Source organism: Salvelinus namaycush, chromosome 34, assembly GCF_016432855.1.
Source record: "Salvelinus namaycush isolate Seneca chromosome 34, SaNama_1.0, whole genome shotgun sequence".
Lineage (NCBI taxonomy): Eukaryota > Metazoa > Chordata > Actinopteri > Salmoniformes > Salmonidae > Salvelinus > Salvelinus namaycush.
In genome coordinates this window covers 13,579,236-13,598,378 of record NC_052340.1, presented here as the reverse complement: position 1 = coordinate 13,598,378, position 19,143 = coordinate 13,579,236, and the positions used below count along the sequence as shown (strand labels likewise).

At 43.6% G+C, this 19,143-nt stretch overlaps 1 protein-coding gene across 1 annotated transcript in view; it reads right to left on the bottom strand.

Annotated features, from left to right (window-relative positions):
* The window catches only part of LOC120029185 (multiple epidermal growth factor-like domains protein 6), a 103,426-nt gene that overhangs the window by 47,080 nt on the left and 37,203 nt on the right, over positions 1 to 19,143 (bottom strand). Inside the window, exons 5-10 of the mRNA XM_038974481.1 lie at positions 15,308 to 15,430; positions 12,884 to 13,006; positions 10,995 to 11,120; positions 10,332 to 10,454; positions 8,753 to 8,875; positions 8,236 to 8,373 (exon numbers count right to left, since the gene is read on the bottom strand). Of these exons, the coding sequence (XP_038830409.1) occupies positions 8,236 to 8,373; positions 8,753 to 8,875; positions 10,332 to 10,454; positions 10,995 to 11,120; positions 12,884 to 13,006; positions 15,308 to 15,430 (756 nt within the window). The remainder of the gene's footprint in view (positions 1 to 8,235; positions 8,374 to 8,752; positions 8,876 to 10,331; positions 10,455 to 10,994; positions 11,121 to 12,883; positions 13,007 to 15,307; positions 15,431 to 19,143) is intronic.

Sequence of the window (19,143 nt, the reverse complement as noted above, 5' to 3'; positions counted from 1 at the left end):
ATAAACTTCCAATCTCTGGTAAGCCCCTTAGCCACTATTCTTCCTCCTAGCATAAGCTGCGCAAATGTGCATTCAAAAGGCCAAGGTTCCTCCTTGTCCTCCCGATACCATATCTTTTTATCTCTATGACAGGTCATGTCGCAAAAGCAATGCTTACAAAGAGGACTTGTTACTTTACTTCCTGAAGGTGACCGCCTAGTCAATTCTCTTTGGGTGGTCCTCTTACACCCGGTACATGGAAGGTTCCATGTGTCCGTTCTCATGGGTCCACCCTGTGTAATATATTTAATTATTTACTCCTGATATATTCATTTTTCCAGTATCTCTGTCCCACTCTATCTCCTTTCCTGAGTCTACTATCCTCAGGCTTGCTTCTTCCCTATCATGGGTTACTTCCCATTGGTTTCCCCTCTTTACCATCAATCTCATTTTTGGCCAATCTCTCCCTGTGTCCAGGCAGTTCAAACATACACTCAGTCCCTGCCTCTCCAGACTAACCTTCCTGCCATTTTCCCACGCACATCTCCAGCACAGCTCCCACACACATCTAGCATGTCGGTTGATTTCCAACATAACATATGCCCTTCACAACAATCTTCTAGATCTGGTCTGTCAAAACACTGACAATGTTTTACAAATTCTCCCATTTGTGCCATGCTCCATTCTCCTATAATTAATTGTTCGTCACTACTTCGGTCTCCATCTGATTCGTCTCTCGCATCTTTTTCATCTCTTCCCTAAAATCAGGAGACAATGGGGTTAGCAATTACTTTCTCCTATTGCCCTTCCTGCCCTTGACTCTCCCTTTTTTTGAGGCGCCTTAGGCTTTTGATTATCTGAGCCATCACTATTATCATCATTAACATCTCCATCCCCCAGCCTGCGTACTTATATCCTGTTATGGACTGGCAGAGGGGTTGCGTTTGATTTGTGGTGTCATTCCACTCTTCAAACTCTCCAATTTGCCCCATCAGTCTAAACACAATTGACATGGTTTCTCCCATGATTACTAGTCCATTATGTTTTCCACATATTTTAAACATTCTTTGTATTGCTACTATGGGTACCATGGATAACATAACTTCGGTTCCTTTAGTAAGTCCGAATTTAACCACTGCTACTGTACAGGTTAATATCATTGCAAGGGTGGTGACTACACCTTGTCCTTGTCTATCTTTCCACGCTACCCCTGACCATATAATTATTTGTAATATTTGACAGCAGATTTTAGTTACCATTTCCTCATGTTGCCCAGGAGCCCGGTCATCAGAGTCAGATTGGCTGGAGTAGTTAGCGGCCATGGTTCGATCTCTGCAAGTTCTTGGTCCGGTAGTTCTCAAGATACTTTTCTCTAGTCTAACCCTGCCTTATATACTCTTCCAACCACTAGTTGTCACCTCCCCTTGTTCAAACTGAGTCTCACTTCTAATAATGCTGACAGTATTTTTAGAGGCTTGCCTCTTCAAGGAGCATCTCACGTGTCTTGTAATTACCCTGAGTATTTCTTTCTGCTGTTGCAGTTTTTGGGCTGTGCTGGTGCACTCACCATGCTCCATATAACTAAACCCTTCAGTAGCTTCCAGAACAGTTTTAGAATTAACTTTATTCTTTTTTTCACCAGTTTCCCTAGTAGTATTACTCCCTTAAGTATCCCTAACCAGAGCGCCCTCAAACCCTGATCTACTGGTAGGCCCAATTTTTTTGCATAGCTGATGGCCATCATTAAACCAATAAATACTAGGATGCCTATGGTTATGGTCAAACCCATCCAAAATTTAGCTTTAACTTTATTCCACCAAATGGTTACGGCTTCCCATTTGCCTGCAATAGCTCTCATCACCTTTTTGACTGGTTCTACCACTAAATCCCTTGCTGCTTTTGTTATGCCCGTAGTAAATCCTCCCCAGGCCATAACTAACCAATTTCCCCCTGTACCTCCTTTGATTGTAGTATCTTTATCTCTGTACCACATTATCCCATCTGCTCCTTCTTCCCAGAAGCTTGGCTGTAGGATATTACAGTAATTCTCCTGTCCCAACGTTCTCAGCAAGGTTATTGTTCTTTCAATTATTCTACACCCTGTGGAATTGGTCGAGTCATCCATTAGTTTTCCACAGGTGGATGCATTCCATACTTGGGTTAGGTTGTTATCCCACGCGGAGCCTAATCCCCATAAGTCCTGCAATTGTTGCTGCTCCTTGGGCCACATTAGTTTCAGAGCCCATTCCTTATATCCTTCCATAAACCATCTCCCTGCTGGAGGGTCCATGGTGTATCTAGCCCAGCCCGCCAGGTGTTTGAAAGTGTTTGATCTCTGGTTCCCGGTATATCTCCCGGGTTTACATGGAACTTAAGTCCTCCATAGCATGCTAATTGCACATAACCCCCAGTAAGAGGTGTTGGGTCTAGAGGCCTTTTTGCCCATCCCAATGCTATTGGATCCGAAGTTTATGATATTCCCCTGGTGGTTCCTGTATTGCTAGCTTCATTTTCTCTAATTACGGTTTCATTCACTTCTATGGCCTTTCTTCTCATTTTACCTTTAGTGATATTCCATTTTTGAAGGGTTAAACCATACATCCAAATGAACGAATCCTCGTTCACTTTGCCTATGGGTGGGAAACTGTACCCAAACTGATGCACATGTTCCATTCTATCTTGTGCTCTGATTTCCCTAATAATGGCTCCCCCAACTAACTTTCTAGAGGGGCACGCACCCCTCATGTTTGCCCAATCTATCAGTCGTTGGTTCGCTTCCTCGTCTCTCCCTGCGAATGCTGGAGCTGCTCCCAACATTCCGGGTGAGGGATAATGCCCTCCTGACCATCTATGAAAGTGGGGGATCACTGACTCTTTTAGATTGCCATGGGCTGAAATACAATGATATCTCGCCCAGGCCTCTGTCTTATTTGCGGGGGGGTTTAACCCATTGGTCATAATATTGTTGAGCTGTTTTTCCTTTTTTTCTATGGAACATATTGTTTGGTTCTTGTCCCCAGTTCCATAGGGGAGCTTCAGCACACATTTTCTGCGCCATCTCTAGACTAGGTTGATAATTGTCCTGCAAACTTCGAAGGTCTAGAGTGGTCCATGGGGTTGACCTCGGGTAGGCCATTCCCGGGTTTGAACTATTATGGGTCGTAAGACATACCCACCCTGTGGTGGCATATTTTATTGGTTTTTCTCCGGCTTTTGCGGAGTGGGGGATATCATATCCCCACACTCCATACTTCATTCTGTGGAACCTATCCATAGGGCCGCTAATGAATCCTGGGTAGTTATAAGTTCTGTTTTTCGCATATGGTAAAATAATGCCATTGCTCCCTCCTAATATTCTGTTGTCCCACGAAGAGGTATTACCTGGGTGCAAATACAGGACTATATCTGTTAGCCATTTAGTCTCAGGGTTTCCTGAGTTCCGTGCCTTATGGTTCATATTTCTTCGTATTCTATATTTTGCTTTGGTCCCGCTGCCTTTAACACATAACACGTTCAATGTCTCTGTGATTTCCTGCGTTTGTTTTTGTGTCTCAGCCGATGTGTCAGTTGAGGTATTCACACTAGGCCTGTTTCTTGTGCTACTGTGTCTTGAAGCACAAGGCAGTTGGGCTCTGGGGTGTCATGGTAATAGACAGAGTTGCTCATTTCGGAGGCCAGGCCGTGGGGTTCATTGCGGCCTTAGGGCTGCGGCACTCCACCTTTGTCCATGGCTGACCATGAGCAGCTTGATCGTAGATAAATTTAATATCTTTTGTTCCTACCACATTTCTCCATTTATCCCACGTGGTAGTTGTCACGCCCAGTATTTTCTTTGTGTGGTTAGCTGCCCATAGTTTGTTTAGCTCATTATCTTTAATGATAATTAACTGCCCTTGTGCTAATGCCACTATCTTATTCCAGTATATTTCTAGTAGGGCCATTTTTGCCCCTTCTGAGGAGTATTTCATTACTGGGCCTTTTAGCTATTTACTGTAACATTTCACAGTCCTTTCTGACCCTTCATTGGATACCCACAGGTACCCATCTCTGTCTATGTCTTCTCCCTCTAATTTAATAAAGATCCATAAGGGCACGTCTGGGTTTCTTGGTTCATTAGTTTGTGCTTTTGCTGCCATGGTTTTTAATCCTTCCCATGCAGTCACCATTTCATTATTCCAAATTAATGGCTCTCTTCCGAACTGTTTATGAGACATGTCCATTTGGTCTTCTCTTCTTTGGTGGAGCCCTCTTGGCTACACTGGCCTCTCTTTGTACTATTTGTTTCCATACAAAGTTTAATTCCCCCGTTCCTGTGTCAGTAATACTGTCAGTACCAGATATGGTTTCTGTTCCCAAATATTGACTGACTGTCTCAATGTCTCCCTGTTTGCACTAATGAATTTTAAAGAACTCAACATTTCTATGTAGTAACCTATAAGATAATTATATAGTTCAAATTAATTAACCCGATACTCTCAATGATCCTGGGTCACAAAAGATGCCATATATTCTTGTCATCTTTCCACTATTTAAAGACAAACCTTCAAATGATTAGCTAAGGCCAAAACACTGCTAAACATAGCATATGTTTTCTGTACTAATGAAATCTCTCCTTCGGGAGTCCACTGTATTTTATCTAACAATAACCTGGGTTAATCTTAACTCAGTCTCATCAATAATTTTATATGAGTTGCATAATATGGGACCCATTATCTACAGTAATTTATTATCCCTAAGAACTGCAACATATTTATTTTCATATTTAAATGTAATGCTTATAAAATCACTATTTTTCTACCTTCATCTTTTTCTGCCCTGTTGGCTTAAAATATGTCCTAAATACTTAACATGAGTCTACCTGCATGGCTCTCAACATTACACTAGTGTCTCCTAGACTCGTTGGAGTCCCATCCTGTAGCAGAGCCATTGCCATGGGGTACCAGGGCTGTGCATAGAAGGCCACTGTGCCACAATACACACATACATCCTCTGGCCCCCCTTCTTTTTCTGGGATGACTTTTATTAGACCCAGTTTCGTATTACTACGAGTTCTGCCTGCCTTTACGGTGTTGAAAATAATTCACTCCTGTTGCCATATCTTCACCTTGAGGTTTTGTATAAGATTTCCTATTTAGTTATAAACTCTATAGTACTTTTCTTATTTCTTCCTTTACCTTGAGGTTTGTATAGATTTCCTATTTAGTTATAAACTCTATAGTATTTTCTAGTTTCCTCAGGGATTTTTTCTCAAAGAGTAGACTCTTAACCCGCCATTGCTCTCCACCTTGAGATTTTATTTAGATTTCCTATTTAGTTATAAACTCTATAGTACTTTCTTATTTCTCATATAGTGTGTTACACACCCCATTCTGAGGTTAAAGTTTCCCTTACTTTCTCCCTCAATCGGCAGTACTTTTATTACGGCCCAGTCATTTACTTGGCCTACCATTAGGTCGCTGGGGGCAATATTTCTTTTTACAAAGTTTTTATCCTCCCAGAAGGTCTGTCTGCCTTTCCACCCGACCATTTCTTTTACTGCTGACTGCTCATTTCGTGTTAGATCTTTCCATGGATAACCTGGTACACATACGGCAAATCTACAGTCTGGTAAATTAACCTGTGTCCTGAGTTCCCTTTCCTGCTCCAGACTACCTGCCTGGGCAGTTAGTTGATCCAGCGTTGCCTGTCCTAGGTCAAGTGCTGTTGCCATAATGCTCTAGTTTCTAGGTCGTATAGGTTCTGTTACTTAATCGCTTTTTAACTCTTCTATCGAGCCCCACGTTGTGCGCCAAGTGTCACGGTGCTGACTTTTGCCCGTCGCCTGCAGCAAAAGCCTCTATCCCGTCCTCTGGCTAGGCAGAGTACTTGAGGATTTTAGTTACCTCGGTGTAACAAGGGCCTAGCCGTGCGGCCCTACCAACCCTTCTATTTATTCGTTGTATTCCTTGTCTGATGATCCTCAACACATATGATTTGGACATCATAGAGAATCATCAGACAAGGTAAATTACTTTTCACTATACTCTGCTTGTATTGACTACTTTGACATTAAGGCACGAGCAATATATAGACTGGTATATCTTGAGAATTGTGTTGTATCCTGGAAAGTCACTCCATTTAAAAAAGTAAAAGGACGCAGTTGTGTTGGAGAGAAATCTCCTGGAGAGCAACAAGTTCCATCTTTTGGAGTACCAGAGACAACTTCAGTTTGAAAGATTGAAAAAGCCCAGATATAAGTAAGCCTCGTAGAGAGTCAAGGGTCACCAAAAAAGGAGTCAGTATCTAGGCAGTAGGCAGTGAAAAGTGTAACCATAAGAAATTTGGAGACAATAAGAGATTGAAATATTATACACAGCAGAGGCTGCCAATATTACTCTTATAGACACCAGTTTCGGGAAGGACCAAGGGAATAGAGCTTAAGGTAAATATATTGTTATTTGCTTTGTTTAAGAGTTATAAGAAGTGTTTAAGCTGATTGTATTTGCAATAGTATCTGGCATAGCATAACGCATTAAGGATTGATTGAGCATTATTGATGTATTAGGACTGTATAACCATTTAACTGTAATAACGTGTATAAGACAAAAAACAGAGTGACTTAAATAAAAGCTTGAAACTTTGACAACTAGGCCAGAGAACCTATCTGGAGAGCAAACGCCTTTGACACTCTCGCTAAACGGAAACCCTGGTTATAGGTTGAAGTGATAGCACTAAAGAATATTTCATTGTGTGGACAATAATATATCTTTGGAAAAGTCAAACATATAACAATACTAGTTTCCAAGTGACTACTAGCTGACGAGCATAATAACTAACGGAAGATTAGTTATTAGGTATTGATATATAAGAGAAGAAGACACAAGGTAAGGGAGTATAGGAAGAATCTATAAACATAAAGTAATAAAGTACTCATCTATCCAAGGCCCCACACTAGACCGGGGAAATAAGGGAGTGACAACGTGAACGAAGGAACAAACCCAACTCACGCGAAGGGCCAGTACGAATAAATAGAAGGGTTGGTAGGGCCGCACGGCTAGGCCCTTGTTACACCGAGGTAACTAAAATCCTAAAGTACTCTGCCTAGCCAGAGGACGGGATAGAGGCTTTTGCTGCAGGCGACGGGCAAAAGTCAGCACCGTGACAATAGTTTTTTGGGCCTTTTCCCCCAGCATTGTCCGTCCCAGCCATACCCGCGGCAGCAGGAAGAATTAAGTCCTCCACAATAGTGGGGGCTTGCCTGTCCTAGCTACTCGGTAGCTCACCATATAAGGTGCTTCTAGCCCCTTCTTATTAATGGTATCTGTTGCTTTTATACATGTCTTACTACTTGAAAGTTGTCATTATTCTCGCTCAAAAAACTCACGTGGCTTATTTGTCAAATACAGGCTATCTGTATTTAACATTGTGTTGTTATTTCGCTGAACACTAGATGGTTTCATTTAATTTTTTGGCAGCGAAACGAGGCTACTCAGGCGAGAGAAAAAAACTCACCCAAAGGTATAGCCCTGTTGGAAAATATAAATGTACTGTTTGAAAATGTGAAGAAAACATACATTTATAATTGTATAATAATAATTTAAAAAAAAAATGTGAATCACATTTGGGTGAGTCATTGACGGCATTGCGCGTACCCCACTTTGGGAATACCTGCCTTAGAGGATGATGGACTGACGTTTCTCTTTGCTTATTTGAGCTGTTCTTGACATAATATGGACTTGGTCTTTTACCAAATAGAGCTGTCTTCTGTATACCAACCCTACCTTGTCACAACACAACACAGCTCAAACGCATAAGAAGGAAATAAATTCCACAAATTAACAAGGCACACCTGTTGATTGAGATAATGCCAAGAGTGTGCAAAGGTGTCATCAAGGCAAAAGGTGGTTACTTTGAAAAATCTCAAATCTCAAATATATTTACATTTGTTTAACACTTTTTTGGTTACTACATGATTCCATATGTGTTATTTTATAGTTTTGATGTCTTCACTATTATTCTACAATGTAGAAAATAGTAAAAATAAATTAAAACCTTTGAATGAGTAGGTGTGTCCAAACTTTTGACTGGTACTGTATATATTTGGTGCTTAATGAACAAGACCCATATTTGATATGTTCCATCTATACTCGCCGTAGACTAAAGACTGAAATTGACTAAATGAGAATGACTAAACCAGGAGTTTTTCCTTACCTTTTGACCTGACCAGGTACAACTCTGACAAGCTCTGACAATGATGACCCAACAAAGAGTACTTACCCACACAGGTCTTCCTGTCCTCAGCCAGTTGGTATGCTTGGTTACAGGAGCAGAGAGGTCCGTTGGTGGTGTGTTCACAGTGGTGGGAGCATCCTCCGTTGTTCTTCTCACAGCTGTTCACGATCTCCATCTCAATACCTGCAAATAGGAGGATACAACCAGTGTAGTGAAGGCTGGCACCCAACAACAGTATCCGTTTGCAATAAACCAAGACATTAGCCATCTTTCACACATTAGCCATCTTTCACACATTAGCCATCTTCCACACATTAGCGTCACAAGAACATACTACAATTAGGGTCAGGGAGATTTTCCCGATCATGTCACCTGACTAGGACAAACTCCTGTCCTTAGTTATAAGCCTACGACGAGGGACCCAGGCTTCTTTTTGGCCCTAACTATGATATTACACAACTGTGATTTTGCCTGCTTTAGTTGAATTTACTGAATGTAAGTCGCTTTGGGTAAGAAGAGCATCTGCTAAATGACTCTAATGTAAATGATCATGTGTACTCACGGTAGCACTGTTTGCCGTCAGCGCCCAGCTCAAAGCCAGGGTTACACACACAGCTGAAGGAGCCCAGGGTGTTGACACAGCGATGGGCACACATGGCCTGGCCCGAGCTGCACTCATCTATGTCTACAAAGGATAGCATGATATACTGTAAGTCAATAGGGCACAGTCACAAAGCACAAGCAGATATTATATTACAGGGATCCCATTTTTATTGATATGAGGCTATGAATGAGGCTAGGAATATAAGCTAGGTACAACATGACCACTTCCTCTGTTTTCGAGGCGGGGAAAATGCTTCTGGTTAAGAAATTGACTTGTGGGTCAGTGATCTGCTCTTGACCTTTCATCACAGTAATGCTAAAGCACAAGCCTGGTGGTGGGCTGCTCTGGGTGATTATGAAGCATACTGCAAACACACACACACAAAGGCATGCACACACACACACACACACACACACACACACACACACACACACACACACACACACACACACACACACACACACACACACACACAGAGTGTTGTATTTAATGAACTTGCCTAAACCCTATAGCCTTCTAGCCACCCCATGTTATAGTAGTAACTTCTAGCCACCCCATGTTATAGTAGTAACTTCTAGCCACCCCATGTTATAGTAGTAACTTCTAGCCACCCCATGTTATAGTAGTAACTTCTAGCCACCCCATGTTATAGTAGTAACTTCTAGCCACCCCATGTTATAGTAGTAACTTCTAGCCACCCCATGTTATAGTAGTAACTTCTAGCCACCCCATGTTATAGTAGTAACTTCTAGCCACCCCATGTTATAGTAGTAACTTCTAGCCACCCCATGTTATAGTAGTAACTTCTAGCCACCCCATGTTATAGTAGTAACTTCTAGCCACCCCATGTTATAGTAGTAACTTCTAGCCACCCCATGTTATAGTAGTAACTTCTAGCCACCCCATGTTATAGTAGTAACTTCTAGCCACCCCATGTTATAGTAGTAACTTCTAGCCACCCCATGTTATAGTAGTAACTTCTAGCCACCCCATGTTATAGTAGTAACTTCTAGCCACCCCATGTTATAGTAGTAACTTCTAGCCATAGCATTAATCAGCTTTAGGCCCCACACACACAGACAGCACAGCCCCAGTCATGGTACATACGGCCCCGGAGGGCTGGGTCATAAAGTCTCAGCTCTATTGGCCCCGAGACAATGGCAACTCTCTGATGAATGACACCTTTGTTTTGTCCAGCAGCACTGATTTGAAGAATAACAAACGTTTACATTAACGGAGTGTCAGTTAAACCACCATTAAAACCCAATGTTCACAAAGTTCATGAGATGGATAGAGGTGATGATTTTTCAGTGGCCAGTTCTCAATGAGGGCTTTAATGGACTAGGCTTGCTTTCTTAAGAGGGTTCAGGTGGTGGAGATTTATAGACAAGTTCGTAAAAGTCTCTTTCACTCTAGGACATTTCTGGGAAGGTTGTCTGCATGTAACAGCATATTGAAATATGAGAACCATAGTTTGTGTGTGTGTGTGTGCATATCAGCGCATTTCCAGACATACTGTACACGTGTGTGCTCTTACCCTCACAGCCCTGGCTGTCTCTGGCCAGTGTGTACCCAGGTCTGCAGCTGCACTCTGCTTGACCGTCCACAGAATGACACAGCTGAGCACAGCCTCCATTCCTGTCCACACAGGGGTCCCTCACTGAGACAGACAGACAGACAGACAGACAGACAGACAGACAGACAGACAGACAGACAGACAGACAGACAGACAGACAGACAGACAGACAGACAGACAGACAGACAGACACAGAGGGCAGACAGACAGAGACAGACAGACAGACAGACAGACAGACAGACAGACAGACAGACAGACAACCACAGAGGGCAGACAGACAGAGACAGACAGACAGACAGACAGACAGACAGACAGACAGACAGACAGACAGACAGACAGACAGACAGACAGACAGACATACAGACAGACAGACAACCACAGAGGGCAGACAGACCAGGCCACAGTCAGCACAGCATGTGACTTTATGACCTTCATGTAACTCAGTGTCAATTTGCTGAGAAGGTTTTACTTAGTCATGTCCTGGTCATGTCCTGGTCATGCCAAAACCAAAACCTGCCTCCTGTTCTTTATATGTAACTCTTTGCTCTCCATTCTAACATAAAGATACTATTGTTGTAACTGTAGGGAAGTCAGAGCACCATATCCAATGTAGTCAAGACTCACACTCGCAGTGCTTCCCATCCCTCTTCAGCTGGTAGTTCATACGACACTCGCACTTGTAGTGGTCGTTGCCCATGTCCACACACTTCTGCTCACAGCCGCCATTCTTCACCAAGCAGGAGTTCACAGCTTCATAGTTGGGACAGACAGAAGGACAGACACAAGAAATGAACAACTTCACATATGACAGACTAGAGAAAAATATTTCTGTGTGCAAATGAAATGATGTGGCAACTGTCAGGAGAGAGGTATTCGACAGCATGGTGAGGTAGTTAGAAATGTAGGATCTTAATGTAATCACTATTTTGTTGCTGAGCATTTTATGCACGGCAGGAAAAGCAAACTTGTATTGTATTTGAGTTTTAAAAAGGCTTCTAAAGTTTGCAATTTCCACTTTGAAATTTCAGACTTGATTTGCCCTAACAAAAAATTTATCAACCCCTACAAAAATTAACATGAATTATAATCACATTTTCTGTTGCTGCAGGATTATTTTCATGCTGTAGCAAACTAACTCAAATTAAGATCCTACATCTGTACTTTGGCTAATGTTGTCTTTGATCACCATTTGGTGAGTAAAGGAGTAACCCTTCCTAGAGACCTGTCACTAAAGTGTGAATCCAAAGAAGGAAGAACCATATTGTGGGCTACAACAATGTTGGACCAGCTCCATCTTTTCACGACGCCATAATGGGAACTTGTGATTACAGAAAGCTCTAAAGACTGGAAATTGGAAAATGATGGTTCCAGGTTCCAGCTTCTCCAGAGGGTGCCCCTGGTGGGGTTCTAATGATCTTTCCATCCGTGAGTATCCCTCTTATGATTTACTCCTGTGCTGAATAAGGAAGTCAGTGCTGGGCCTTCAGGGTGCCTTAAAGACAGACCAGATTACACAGACGGCCTGTAAAACCAGAGGGGGATAGGTTTGCTTTAACTGTGATGACTTCAGCAGACGCAATTAGGAAGCCAAGCAGAGACACCTCCCCTCTCATCCCCCTCATCCCTCAACCACCACCCACCAATCCTGAGTCTACACACAGGGCTGGAGACAACAGTGAACTTTGTCTTCACTAACACTAATGCTCCCACACAAGTGATATTTGATCAGGTTTTATTGATTATAGGGAGCAGCAAATAGTGAGTGGGCATTGCTTTTTTTCTAAGTTTTTTTTTTGTCCAGCTCCTGTGCCAATAGGTTGGACCTACATAAACACTCTAATTTCCAACGTTGGGAATCTAAAACCTTTTCTTGTCCTCCTTATGGAGCCTCAAGTACTTGATGTAGTTTCCCATCAATATAGACCAACTGGTAGTCGTGTGGTAGAGTATCTGTGTTCTCTCACGTTGGAACTGTGTGCTGGAGACACAAAACAGAGACACTTTCTCCGTTGGTGGAAGTGTGAATCGCAGTCCAGTCTCCTGGAGTTTCAAAGGCAGCACCAGATGTTAGCTTTGTTAGCTACGCAGGCGCAAACCAAAAAGTAGCGTCATTCGAAATGGCAAGAAGCAAAACCTAATAAAATGAATTAGGTAGTAACCTACGGAACAGATGATGGAAAATGTGTGGAGGAGATTGTTTGGTGAACTGTGCTTGTGTAATGAGTAACCTTGACTGAGACCTGAATATTGGAGTATTAGCTCTCAATGCCTAAACCAATGCCTTTAACTCAGAGGGCTGACTTTAACTCAGAGGGCTGACTTTAACTCAGATGGCTGACTTTAACTCAGAGGGCTAACTTTAACTCAGAGGGCTGACTTTAACTCAGAGGGCTGACTTTAACTCAGAGGGCTAACTTTAACTCAGAGGGCTGACTTTAACTCAGAGGGCTAACATAATCTTGAGTTGTGCTGACGACCGGGATCGAATCTGGTCTCACATGGTCATTACTCACCAATGCAGGTCCTTCCATCAGTGTGCATGCGGAAGCCCTGGCTGCACTCACAGTGGTAGGAGCCTGCCGTGTTCACACAGGTCTGCTGGCAGCCGCCATTCAGCTCCTCACACTCATTCGCGTCTACGGAGGAGACAGATGGACAGACAATCAAACCTGGGTTCAAAAAGTATTTGAAATTGTTTAAACTTTGAGCCTGCATGGAGTGCCATATGGGCGGAGTTTCTACGTTTGGTCGTATTTCATTGGTTCCTTTGAGCCAGGCAAGCTGAAAAAGGTATTCTAATGATTTCACATACTGTTTGATCCCAGGTCTGCAGACAACATTCTCAGACACTCTCAAAGCAAGTGTGCTGCAGAACAAGTTCATTTTAATAGGAGGTTGCGCCAGTGAATTCCCTCTATGGGCATTGATGAAGGAAGTTTGAAGGAATGCTTTTTTATGATTGAATAATACACAAACCTTTAGACAACATTTGTGACTTGAGCACTCTAAAAGACATGAACCAAAAAAGGGCCACATTCATAAGGAGACTAATATGTGTGTTACAGTTATGTGTCCCAAATGGCAGCCTATTCCCTATATAGTGCACTACTTTTGACCAGAGCTCTATGGGGCCTGTGTTATGATGGGATGCTTGTCATGACCCACGACCGTGTCACACTTAGGAATGCAGTAAAAATGTTCCGGCACTGAAGTTATTTTTTGTTTGACAACAATCTCTGTGAAGCATAGTTGGACGCTGACGCAATAAGAAGGTTGGCTTGATGACGGAAGTGATGACTTCACAAGAGACCGTTTCAGGAACACAATGTTTATGACCCCTTTATAGACTAACTCACCACTTTGATACAATTAAATCAACCATTAATATTGAATCACCAATTGGACACACATTCTCTTCATCAGTGGAAGTTTGCGTACAGCGCTTTGCTGTTAACTGTAATGACTAGTTCCAGGAGTATGTTCTGACCACATGACCCAATTAGGAAAAACTCATGGACCCTACTTATAGCCCTCTGAATTGGAGTGCAGAGTTCTTCCTGGTCAGGTCATGTGGTCAGGAATTCCTCTAGCCCTAGTATTGATGATTCACCACTGACACTCTTTCAACACAGGTTGTCCACTATGCAGCAGACCTGAGTGTTTAGGACCATTCCAGAACCATTCTGGTACATCTAAACACATGTTCCATGTTGTTCCATGTTCTAGGGAGCAGATGCATGATGAGGAGACAACATACCTGCGTGCTCCTCCAAGGACAGTCAACGTTTACCACCCATTTGGAGAACACAAACGAGTCGAGCTGTTTCAACTACTTTCTGGTTCCTGCTAATCCCTAGTGGGATTTGCACTGCAGGCTACTACTGGTGATGACAGTAGCACTGATACAGAGTCAGACGGATTTTCACTCCCCCTAATGGTTTATCTTATGATTGGGGCTAAGGTAATCTGATACCAGATCTGGGGTTAAGGGCATTCTCTATTCAACACAGCAGTCTCAGCTCGTGGGAATGTCCTCATAACGAACTAAATGCTACTTTAATTAGGTAACCTCCACTAGAAGAGGCTAAGAGCGGGTCAAAGAGGAGGGCTGTCCGCCGTGTAAGGAGCCTTTTCATAACCGGCGCATAGATTGTGATCAGGTTCAAGGACTGAAAAGTCACATGCCATTCCATTTAGACCAATCCGCTGCCTCGCTGAGTGAAGATACCTGAACGGTAATAGATGCAGCGAAAGTTTGGAAGGTAACATATTTAAGGTTCGTCGTGTGAGAGGATTTCAGCAGGATACAAAGGACATCTTTCATTCAAACGTAAGGCTGAGACTCTGGGAGTTGGGTTGGGGGTTGAATGTCGTCTGAATGTTATTGTGTGGCAGTCTTGACCTGAGCAGAAGAGGCTGGGTCTGCGTGAGAGGCTGACAGCTATTTGGGGAGGTGTCCGCCCATCCCCCGCATCTCAACTCCAAAACTCCACTCTCCTAGGATTAACACCATCCTATGTGGAGGGTTGCAGACAGAAACATTTAACCCTGGAATGGTCTGTTCCAAAATCAAAAAGGGTTTGTTATTTGCCCTTGAAAGCTGTTACAGAGCACACTAGCCCTGGAACATGGCTCCTACAGACTCCTACACCATTTCTGAGATGTCTTCAGTTTATCTCTTCACTAGTGTCACTACAGTGATCAAACCCTCACTAGAGGGTGGTCTGCTAAGCTCTTTTGTGTCTCTGACTCTTCCTGTGTCTCTGTCTGAAGTGGAGAAAACAGCACAACACAGAGCCTGCAAGAGGACATTTGTGGATGACCTACGCCCAATCCTAGAGGAGCATTTTAAGGTTTAAGGTTTTAAGGTTTAAGTCCTTCTCTGCCCTCCTGACCACCACACCCACCCAGGAGGCCCAGTTCGCCCTCTTTCTCACCCTGACAGGCCTTGCCATCCGGGCCCAGTCGACTGCCCTCGGGGCACTTGCAGTAGAAGCTTCCAATGGTGTTGCAGCAATGTCCCTCACAGCCGCCGTTAGCTGTCGAGCACTCGTTGACATCTGGGGAAGGAAGGAAAGCCAGAACCTCAGTTTTTATAGCCTACAAACTGCAATGTAAGCAAAACTGAACCCAAATCCATTGTAAACTGTGGAGCTTTGGAGCTTCTCCCTTCTTTGGTTGAATCATTCCCCCTCTGTTTTGTAAGACGTTTTTCTCTCTCAACCATAAAGGAAGTCTCTCAAAACTTTCAGTGAGTTCATGTTCTCTCCCTGACTTTGTAGATGTCCCAGCGGTCCAACAAAGGGCCATCTTTAAGACAGACCCGGCTTTAAGACAGACCCGGCTTTAAGACAGACCCGGCTTTAAGACAGACCCGGCTTTAAGACAGACCCGGCTTTAAGACAGACCCGGCTTTAAAACAGACCCGGCTTTAAGACAGACCCGGCTTTAAGACAAACCCAGCTTTAAGACAGACCCAGCTTTAAGACAGACCCAGCTTTAAGACTGACCCAGTAGTGCTTTGATGACTCTGTTTCCAGAGAGAAAAACTAAACCATGTCCTAACCTCAGTCCTGTTGTTCATCTGCTGGGGCCAATGTAGCTGGAAGCAAAGCATAAGGAACAGGGGAAGCTAGCTACATAATATAGCTTACATATGCCATACACATTGATAAGGAAGAGCCCGGCAAACTCTTGTTTTGAGGTTCAGAGTCAGTGTAAAACAGGTTAAAGCTAAAGCACACTCTTTTCATCACTCCACAGACAGATGCTTGGACTTAAATTGCAGTCATTACTTTGCATGAGAATGTAAACAGGTACTTCCAATTAAATGACGATGCTGACAGAGTCAGTCGGGCATGAGAACTGTTTTCATGCTCTTCACATTTTCTCGCTTTCTTTTTTTTCTCCTCTGAAATGGTTTCCAGCTTGTTGCTGCCTGGTTGTTTACCCCTTGTTCTCTTACATTAATACTACAGGCTCTGTGGTGCTGGTATAATGACTTCGATCAGCTCCTTTTTACAGAGATCTTGTGCATGGAGAGTGGAATGTCTTCAAAGGAGATATCATTCAACACAATATACTGCTAATACAATCAAGCTGTGTCAATCAACCACACTCAACATGTGTGAGAGTTTCTCATTCAGATATTATTTGAGTGTGCTCCATTTCAAACCCAAATGTGCATAGAGTAGCGGTAAATGTTTGCACAATGTCATAGTTTGTTTCTTTACGTGCACATGGAGTAGCATTTGAGCTTTCTAGCTGAATCAGTACAGCCGTTGTTAGATGGTTCTGAGTTCCACCATGGCTCACTATGGGGACAGACAAGAGGTCCCTGACTAGAGTTCATTGGTCTTCTGTGTGCTGATCAAACGATTGTGTGGTTTGAAGTTCCTGTAGTTGAGATGTATTGGGACAACAGCTTATTGTCAGTCAGTACGGGAATGTGTGGACAGAGGTGTGAGAATTCTCTAATGCCTGTCAAGGGAATCTCACACACACACACACACACACACACACACACACACACACACACACACACACACACACACACACACACACACACACACACACACACACACACACACACACACACACACACACACACACACACACTGGCCAATCCTCCATCCTGACAGCCTCCTATGAGAAGTGTTCCCCTGGTGGGTCATATCTTATGGTGGAGGAAGACGTTTGACATTCTGTCCCTGTATGTTTGCTAATGATTTACTGTGAACTCGTGGCTATAAATAAACGAATGGTGCCATTGGCCCTTAAATTACCAAACATTTCACAAGAGTGAAAGAGAGAGAGTGAGAGAGAGAGAGAGAGAGAGAGAGAGAGAGAGAGAGAGAGAGGGAGAGAGAGAGAGACAGGGACAGAGAGACAGAGACAGAGAGAGAGACAGAGAGGGAGAGAGAGACAGAGAGAGAGAGAGGCAGAGAGAGAGAGAGGCAGAGAGAGAGAGAGGCAGAGAGAGAGAGAGAGGCAGAGAGAGAGAGAGAGAGAGAGAGCGAGAGAGAGGCAGAGAGAGAGAGAGAGAGAGAGGCAGAGAGAGGGGCAGAGAGAGAGGCAGAGAGAGAGAGAGAAAGAGGCAGAGAGAGAGAGAGAGAGGCAGAGAGAGGCAGAGAGAGGGGCAGAGAGAGAGAGAGAGAGAAAGAGGCAGAGAAAGAGGCAGAGAGAGAGAAGGGGGTATAAGAAGTGGAGTCAGCTCTGTGAGTTAGCAGTCTTTTACAACCATTTGGCTCTTTTTTGTTTGTGTAGATTGAGACCACATGACAAATCAGGGTCTCCCCATAGCAAAACTGTGTATGTTGGAGCCCAGATAATTACTGAGCGCAGTCTTAACTCCCTAACCACATCGCTGCCCGTGGCTCTTCTCGTTCCTATCCGAGGGAAGCAGGAAGCACACCACATTATTACCTTAACCGTATAATAATTATGGTCATTAATGTTTGTTTAGGCCTTGCAGCTGAGACGTTGACAATAAGGAAGTCTCCTTTTAATCCCCTTTTGAACTTCTAAAGCTTATGCAACGGGAAATCTAAAGAACGCACAGCAAAGGAGGAGAGTAATACAACAGAGAGCACTGAAAGACACGCAGATGCTTTGGCAATAAAAGATAAGCAGGCTGAGAGCTTGCTAATCTGCTCCTGTTGGAGTCCTCAGTGAGCTTTCACACACGCGTGCATGACCACACACACACACACACACACACACACACACACACACACACACACACACACACACACACACACACACACACACACACACACACACACACACACACACTGTCCATGAGCCTCTGTGGCCTAGCGCGGAGGGAAGACATCCATCCAACAAGAGAAACTGTACAGGAATTCCAAACAGACATCAGAATGACCATTCCTCCAACTCCGATAGAACACACGCACACACACACACACACACACACACACACACACACACACACACACACACACACACACACACACACACACACACACACACACACACACACACACACACACACACACACACACACACACACACACACAGCCATCAGAAACACTATCTATCAGACAGCAAATGATGTTTTATGTCTCTACGAAGTGTTGTTGGTCATGTCAGAGTTTGGTAGCTGGCCATGTCATTATCATTGCACAAATATTATAGGCTGCCATACAGAAGATACATAGCAGCCCAGCCGTTAACTGTAATCAGTAGCAGGCGAGAACAGCAGACCGACTGTAGCTAGACATAGACAGACAGAGACAGACAGACTGTAGCTAGACATAGACAGACAGACAGACTGTAGCTAGACATAGACAGACAGAGACAGACAGACTGTAGCTAGACATAGACAGACAGAGACAGACAGACTGTAGCTAGACATAGACAGACAGACAGACTGTAGCTAGACATAGACAGACAGAGACAGACAGACTGTAGCTAGACATAGACAGACAGACAGACTGTAGCTAGACATAGACAGACAGAGACAGACAGACTGTAGCTAGACATAGACAGACAGACAGACTGTAGCTAGACATAGACAGACAGAGACAGACAGACTGTAGCTAGACATAGACAGACAGAGACAGATAATGGAAGTGAGTCACCGCTACAGGCAGAGGGGGAGAGGAGGACAGGAAAGAAGAAGAAACAAGACAGTTAAAGAAATAGAGGGAGGGAGACATATGGATGGACAGAAAACAGCCGTGAGAGAGATGGGGGCAGAGGGAAAGAAGGTCCAAAATATGTTTCTGGACTGACCCAGCAGAGACCATAT